The 9,085-nt window shown below is 34.0% G+C and overlaps 1 protein-coding gene across 1 annotated transcript in view; it reads right to left on the bottom strand.

The window, feature by feature from the left end:
• Nucleotides 1-1,057: 1,057 nt before the first annotated feature.
• The window catches only part of Smp_043010 (putative cement precursor protein 3B variant 2), a gene marked incomplete at its 5' end in the record, with an annotated part of 12,609 nt that continues 4,581 nt past the window's right edge, over nt 1,058-9,085 (bottom strand). Inside the window, 2 exons of the mRNA XM_018796864.1 lie at nt 1,058-2,985; nt 4,284-4,431. Of these exons, the coding sequence (XP_018651963.1) occupies nt 1,067-2,985; nt 4,284-4,431 (2,067 nt within the window). The 3' untranslated portion in view covers nt 1,058-1,066. The remainder of the gene's footprint in view (nt 2,986-4,283; nt 4,432-9,085) is intronic.

Here is a 9,085-nt window from a genome sequence, read left to right as displayed (position 1 = left end):
ATATACACGTGTTAATCTTATGAAATTCACGAAACTATTATAGAACTCAACAAAAAGGCATAAGGTTAAATCAAACAGAATATCGTTCACTCTTATTCCAACTGTCATTTTTACTACAAAATAATTCTTTAAAAATAAGAAAAGGCAAAAAACAATAGTCACAACAAAATAAAAGAGGAAGAACGGAGAGAAGACTTAGGAAAACGAAAATACATTTGTTTGATTTGTCATTGGATCTTGATTCTTTTAAACCAGTTTTATTGACATAATCTTAGCGGACGAGGAGAGTCACACTGAAATATGTAAAAAAAATATATGACACAAAACAAAAGAAGTGGTAAGAGAGGAACAAGGGTGATAGGGGAAACAACACACGCGGAAAGAAAAAAACCCTGACTTTATCACTGAATTGTATATATAAGTAAATAGAATATATATATGTCGTGGAATAATTGTATACAGAGAGCAACAGTTATATGTGTATAGCATGTTTATTTCTCTAACAAAAAGAAATAAAGTACTGAAATAAAGCAACCGATCAAGCCAAATAATGAATGATATAAATGTATATTTTGCAGAAAGTATTCTATGTATAATAAAGAACAAGGCAAACAGGGGGATAGTGACAAAAATTTTTATCATCAAAGTGGCAACTCGGTGACATAATAATAGTTAGATTAATATACTTAGAATTATCAAATGCGGTAGTTAGGGTAGTATAATATACCTGATGATTTTTGACAGTGATCTATTAAGGTATTGTCAAAGAAGAAATAAGATGATTTAAAGCACACATTTAGAAAGAAATTGTACTGAAATCAGTAGGTTGATATTTGTAAAATACAGTTGAAATTCACTATTCAAAATAGCAAAGTGAAAAACAGAAAAAGTACGAGTAGGAAATAAAAAAAGGTTAATATTGAGTGCGTTCTGAAGAGAATACAATCCACAACATGATACAATGTTATGTGATGAAAGACCGATAAATTCCAAAAGTTAGGTTCATAAATATGGTGATGTTGACATTTCTAAATGTTGACAGAGGAACTGTCTCTACGTTTACAAGCTACCATTGTGTTTGGTGTTTTTTGCTATTACTATTATTTGATGTAGTACTAGGAAAGCGATCCGTACTGGAGGGCTCCTTGATCCAACGGGCATAAAATGGTGGGACTTCTGATGATGATTTAGTAATTGATGATTGTGATTTAAAGTTAGAATGGTGAGAACTTTTAGATCGAACTAAATCATTCTGACTGCTACTAGACTTATTTTTATGTTTTGACTTGGGAGGTGGACTTGGAGAAATATGAGAAACATGATAAACAGGTAAAGTATTTGCGTCGGGTATATTTGAAGAACCACCATTTATTAGACTTCTTTTAGTTGGACTGTAACCTATAGAGTCTTGTGACAATTCAGATGCGTTAGCTTCTACGGGTGACTCATTTTTTCGCCTTGATGATGATAGGTGAACTGAACGAGAACGGCGACGTTGATTATGTTTGTTGTTTGCATCTGGAGAATCGACGGGAATCGATGGTTTATATGTTGGTGTTGGGAAAGAGTCAGAATCAGGAGATTGAGAATCGGAAATACGTCGTCCGTGTACTTTAGAATGTAATGGTTTGATTCTTTTAGGCTGATAAGTATTATCTTCAACTGACATAGGACAACTTACATTAGGTACATTTGAAAGTGAACTGACATAACTAGGAGATTTCGGTGCAATCGGTGCTACACTCTTGCTGCGACAAAATTTTCGTGATGGAGGAGGAGAAGCACTAGGCGACTGATCATCAGAAGCAATAATTCTAGAAGGATGTGAAACCGTATTACAACTAAGTTTTAAATGTTCTGTATGTGCGTGCGATCGTTTTGATTTTTTTTTTGAAAATAAGTGACCATTTGCATATGATCCACGTTCCTGTGAACTTGAGATATCAATACGATTGAGTTTCCGATTTTCGAAGCACTCTGGCTCAAGACTATTTAACTTACGTACAGTTTTAGGCTTATGGGATTTTTTTCCAGGTGATTCATTGCCCTTATTAAAAGAAGTTGATCGTCCATAACTATCCAAATCAGTATCTGTATTAGTTGAAGAAGCATCTACAGGTAAGGGTAGTATATCTGTTGACTCATTGGACTGCAGTAAACGTCGTCTTTTGGATTTACGTTTAGGAATATTGGATATATCAGGCTTAGAGGAAGGTACAGAGGCATCAGAACAGTTTTCATCCAAAGCACTGGAATGATGAAGTGAGAGTTGTTTCGCAACTGACGAAGAAACTAAGCTTGGTGACGGGTTAGCATCAGAAAAGTGTTTCTTGTGAGACTTCTTTTTTAAAAGCCGCTCACTGATGCCATGGGTACTGGGAGGTTCCGAATGGCAGTTAACCTTATTAGCCGCAGTATTTTCGAACTTTGATTGTGCAGAATTATTTGGTGGCTGTTGTTGTTTGTTAGGAGTTCTGGAGACTGTCGACAAGACCGTATCAGATAAGGGAACCGAGTCAGTTATCAAGGTGAAATTTGAAGTGAGAAACTTTTGTTCTTGTGAAACAGTAGACAGATTCTGAATTTCACTTGAACTATTATTTTTCAACGAAATAGATTGAGCTGATTCTTGTCCAGAAGGATATTTCAACTGATCAATAATAAGTGGATGAACATGAAAAATTCCATCCATATAACGTAACAAAATTAGAATGGGAATTTGAGAAGTATTGATAAAGGCTCCTTCTGATGAGCTGGCGATGTCAATATCTATAGAATGAATTGGTCTTAAATTTCCTGAAAATGAGGTATAACCGGCAGTGTCAGTTGAACCTTCTGATTTACGTCCAATGGGTGATTTAAGATGTGGAACTTTTGTGACTAGTTCATCAGCCTGTTGCCATTCTATCATTGCACTATATACACAAGATGTTAATTGATTGAAGCGAGAAAATTGGACAACTAAAGATTCCAACATCTTCAAATCTAAAAGTGGAGAAAAATACTACTGGATTATTCTCTAGAAGAAAAATATCAAGAACTTCAAATGTTTATGTATAATTCAGTCAGTCACAGATAACCCAAGACCTGGTACAAATATGTATTAGTTCAATTTGCCTATATTTCATATGAAAATTGAGAGAGAATATCATTAGCAAAATGAAACTAAGACATGAGATAAAATACCAACTGCAACTGAAAGATCAGCATTAGAATTGAGGTTCGCAAGTCACGAATAAGATCGAATGGTGTAAAGTATGGAACGAAGTTAGGCTCAGGATTTCCAGGAAAAAACAAATGGCATGTAAATGCATTATCACCATAGATTCTGAGTTATATTACCTTGCATTTTTAACCACATGTTACAATAATATCGCGAGTCTCAAATAAGAACATTATATCTACAAAAACACAAAAGACAAATACCTAATGATTTTATTACAATTATAGCAACGAACTGATCAACAGCAAGATAGTGTCCCCCCACTATTTATATGAGCTTGATAGAATTTTAGGTGCTATTATTTAGTGTTTATGTCTATTGCATTATCATGTAGTGAAAATAACATGGTGTGAAAGGGAAATTACGTGAAAAGATTACTAACTTTCACTTAAATTCTATTCTTAAAAAATAATAAAAAGTTATCTCCTTTCACGTCTTCACAGTTAACCTTCAATTAAATTTTGTCATTACTGATGGATGGAATATTAAGCCCTCTTATGTTGCACAAAAGCGTAAAACAATTGGGATTCTTATTGATATTGCATACAGGTTCTAGTTGACTTAAGTTATTTCACTGGTGCTTTAGAGAACTTTCGAGAGAACTGTGAAAAATATCTTAACAGGGTATTTATATTTTGATAACAGATCCAAAAACTTGATCTCTCCAATGAGTGAATGCTTGCGGAAAAAAACTCATATGCCACGTAAAGGGACCAAATACGCTCATTACTACTTTAGCGAAACTGTTAATCTTAAAAGACTATATTGCTAGTATATGTGGATGAAGATGTCAAGGTGATGCTAAGCGTCGATCAAAATTCTTGATATATTGAAGCTAAGACCGCTGCTACGCAATGATTAACTACTTATTATGAGTTGTTAAACCGTATGGCTCAAGATATATGGGAAGTAATCAACAATAACATAATTGTAAAAACATAAGTTGATGAGACACTCCATGATTTTTGTTGTGTAATGTATTTTATAGGATATGGCTGACTAATTTTAGATAAAATGTTATGTTAGCAGGAAATTATTATTTATTATATGAGTAACTTACTCTCAGATTTAGAAGACGAATTAGATGTAACTTTTGACTTGATTGAAGATGGTTTTGATGAGGAAGGACTATCCGAAACTTTTGGCAAACTAATATTATCATTTAGGTTAGGAATGTGCTGTTTTACCACTGAAAGATTTGCATTTATCTACAAAAAAATCACAAAGAAGGTAGAATCGCGTGAAATGGTTTATGAAAAGTGATTTTGGAAATAAATAGTTTAACAACTGTAAAAACGTAAATATTGATTTTAAAAAATCTAGAATATACTCACTAGTATACCAACATGAGTCCCAAACAGTTTATTTATATCATAAAACAAGTTGCTATAGAAACTTAGAACAAGATTACTACAATAGCCACTGGCATTATTATGCAGCAAAGTGAAAAGTTTTTGACATACACATCATTATTGACTATTGTTTTTGAAACTGACAAAATATATTGCTTTTATTTAAAAAAATGTACTCCTGAATATTGAAAAGACAGTAATAATAATGATCACAATCTTATGAATTAAAGTTGGTCATTATGAAAAGTAAGAGAACAAACACTTAATAAAACAAGCATGATAGTACATCGGGTACATTTTCTTATTCAATCACAGTGATAATTATTTAAAGGTCAATTTAACATCTAAAAATACCAATGACTTTCCTTGTACGAATTATCGAAAAGTAGGAGTAAAAATATTATCATTGATTTTATTCTAACGCCAAACTTTTCAATACATACTCTTCTTATTTACTTTCTACCGATATGATAGTATAACAAATGTCCGTCAGTGTAACGATGGACTGAATATCGTCTGAATTGTAACTTTTGGCATTATCTTATGAGAATTTGTGGGTTTTTTTTGTATAATTACTAAATAATTTTAATAGTTGAGATCATGAGTCAATTGAAATTAGACCAGTATGGAAAACCTGGAAGCACTGGCCGTTTTGCCCTATTGTGGGACTCCTCAGCAGTGCGCATCCACGATTCTACCTCGCGAGATTCGAACCCAGGACCTATCAGTTTCACGCACGAATGCCTAATATCTAGACCACTGAGCCGGCATCCAACGGTGTTAATGTCGAACTTCAACCGATCCACGAAATTGACTCATGATGTCAACTATTAAATTTACTATAATATCCACAAAAACCCCTTCTTGTATTAATTATTAAATACTTGGATTATTGCGTTCACAAACGCTTAGTTTGGAGCATAAACTATTGTGAATGTTATACCTCCCTTACGTTATTATTGACTAATTATGGACCTATTTTTTCAGTTCTCTTCCACTTATAAGGCAGCTATGAGCACATTCTAATCTCCAATTTACATTGACGTATGGTCAAGAATTAATCTGATTTTATTATGTGAGATTTTAGTCATAAGAGAATAGGGTACAAATGGGGAGATAACTGGTTACTAACTTCATCCTAAGAATGGACACGATGAAAAGGTGCTCGCGGCCCAATAAACATTAGTAATTTGATTGTTGTTCATTGAACATTGTCGTTGATAAAATAGGTCGCTAGTCTTAGACGTAATGTAGGGGAACATGTCGACAATTGGACAGAACAATACAACTGCCCCCATAATAAACGGCTCAAACATATAGGCCCCAATACGATTCGAATTTTTTTTTGTTTTTGAAGGTACAACAGTCAGTTAGTCAGTAATAAACAATGTAGAACCTGGGACATGAGTTTATCGGTTTGAGCAGCCACACTTATCAGCACGAGATAAAATAATGGGCATAAATCCTAGAATAGTAGTAGTAACGGTATCAGTGGTAGAAGACAAGAATAGCTACAGATCATACGAAAGAATAAATATGTGGAATAAAAATTATGATTTTAAAATTCAAAACCTAAAGGAAGATAAAGAGTGAGCACATTTGTACCACTCTGACCAATCCTGGGTCCCCACTCATCGTTTCCGATTAACAGTTAAGAAAATTGAGAGAGCCTTAACTTGGTGGTCTGGACCCACTAACACGGGTCAGTCTGACAATCAATAACTGGTGCCCAGTGTTGATTGGGCCACCCCTGAGAAAAAGTGATTAGAAATCATACTCATTTAATTTGAAGTAACTAAATTGCCAAAATACAGGTTAATTCAATTGAGCCTTTGAACTAGACTATCTGCGTGATTGCTGATGTTATCACTAGTATAGGACCTCTTCTGCACTTAAGTTTTTTTTACAGTCAATTTTGTCAAACCCCTCAGCTACATTATTCAACAGACAGTGTTATCAAAACAGTAACAATTTGTATATCTTGGTATTATTGTCAAGCCTGTATGAACATGTATGCTTGATTACATGTTACAGGCTACATAAATAACCCTCGCTCTAGCATAAATCGCCAGATGAATCATTAGCCTGTTAATTGGCCTCTGTATATGCTCGCTCGTGTTAGCATTTCTGCTCGGATCCGCTTGGTGTGCTTGCGACTTAGTGATCTGTGCCATTCGATAGCAAACTGTAGTCGGCGATTCATCTTGCCTTCTGAAATTCACACATCGCAGGGATTTATTTGATAACGGACCCCAAAATGCCCTGGTACGGCCGAGAGTGGGGAGAGTCAGCTCTACCTCTGGATATGCTCTTGCATATCCACGTGCATACAGCCACTACCAGGGAACTCCTACTCACTGCCTTCTCGTGGCATTACTGTTGTTTACGAAATTGAGAGGACGACAAGCGAATGTTCGGCACTTTAACCGGTTTAATGGACACGGAAAGTTCACCTAGATGAGTTGGAAAACCCTGATTCCAAACCAATGGTGCACATGGGTTCCAGTACCCTGAGGGAACAAAAGGTTTATGAACCAATTATTGGTCACCGGCTATCTTGGGACGGAATCTCCTTACGTTGTTCTACTGCATTGTGGATTAGATCTTTACGTCAAAGGCTCGGGGTGTGGACCCTGAAGAAAATCGCCCGCTTCGGTTTGGGCGTCCGGGAGGTACTCCAGCCTTCACACAAATCGGATGATGTGATGCATATCTATTTCGTGCCTCCTTGTACCAATGTTTATGTTTAAATAAATGAATATATATTTGACAACGGTTATCAGGGCGATTGTATATACGAAGCCTTAGGAATTAACTTGAAGATAAATCAACTACACTTGGATCCCTAAACTAAAGTAGATAAAGTGAGATTTACACCAGTGCATCATTATTTGAAAACCTACAGTTTCAACTAATAATTATATTATATGACATATACTTCGAATTAATGATACTACTATTTAAGCTTAACACAATCGATGCAATATAACTACGTTTTCTCCTGCATACATTTCTACGAGATTTTACACAAATCAACTTACAGCTTAGACAGTAAATTAGTGTAATGTTCTTAATAAATTTTAGTAGTGCATTACAATTATCCATTGAAGTTACTTTTCAATACATGTTATTTAAATGTTCACAACAGGGAAGCCATATGATCTTCTTTTCATAAAATCGGTCAGACAACATACATACGGGCCAAATATGCCTTGACAATATGTTTAATTTTACTCTGAGGGTAATACAGAAATGAGTGTTCATGATGTCAGATATAATTATATACAGAGATGTTACACTTCATATTGGTCAGTTTTAGACACTAATTAATAGCAGATAAAAATTCTAGTGGAATAGAGCACCAAAAAATGAGCCATACGATCGATCATACCAACCTTAATTCCTGATTACAACTCTCATGACAGCTGTTTTAAGGTGCAATATTTCAAATTTTAAAAGATCTCATTGTAATTGATAACAGCCCATCAGTCAATCAGATTAACAGGATGGCATTTGTTCATTATTAAAAGAGAACAAGACGTTAGTTTATAAGCTATTAAATTATCTTAAAATCAGTCAAACATTTTCGTAGGGTTGTTCATTTTTGAAACCAAATAAGGAATAAATATTAATAAAATAAGAACCAATGGATTTAACAGCGAATAAACAACTTGCAAATTGATTATACAACCACAGAAAGTAAAACAGTTTGTTGACACACAACACACACACAGGAGGAAAACAGCCATGACTTGTTGTAAATGTTGCATTTTTTTCAGAAATCAGGAAAGCCAGAACTATCGCTTTTATTTGAAAAAATAATAATAATAGATTGGTATATATATATATATATATAAAGGAAGAGGTAATTTAAGGTTGTTTAAAGATATGCAGTCACATAATATGTCAATAGTCTTTTTCAAAGGTACATTTGTGAACAAGGAATTCACGTCATATTGTTCGCAATGTATTGCGCTAATATATCACATAGTTCTGATAATCTTTGTCTTCTTATTACACTATAATTTATACATTTGCACAATCCAACGATACTATTTCGATGTTACTATTGAAAGTGGACAAAATGATCCTTAAATTTGTTGATTAGGAATTTTGAAATCGATTCTCTTTACTAGAAAGCTATTACTTCATTATCGAATACATTTTTATTTGATTGTAGTTTAGATCTAATCAGATTGGAGATTGCTGAAATTCATGATTATGACGTTATCATTTAACTATTATTTGATTATGAACTGATTCTCAACACTAATCCATCCATTCAGTTTATTAATTCCAATAATAAGTATAGGAAGTATATATTGTGCAAGGTAAATCTGTTCTTTAAAACAAAATACTTTGCATTTAGTAAGACAAGCATTTATATAGCATATATATATATATATCCACGTGATTGCTGTATCAGTTGTTTATCTCTGAAATAATCGATTTCATCGCAAGTTAAGCGACATAATCCCTTATATATATATATATCTGAAGAGAGGTTCAG

This window comes from Schistosoma mansoni, chromosome 4, assembly GCF_000237925.1.
Source record: "Schistosoma mansoni strain Puerto Rico chromosome 4, complete genome".
NCBI classification, from domain to species: Eukaryota; Metazoa; Platyhelminthes; class Trematoda; order Strigeidida; family Schistosomatidae; genus Schistosoma; species Schistosoma mansoni.
The sequence above is the reverse complement of the archived record's forward strand: the minus strand, read 5'-3'. Positions and strand labels throughout refer to the sequence as shown.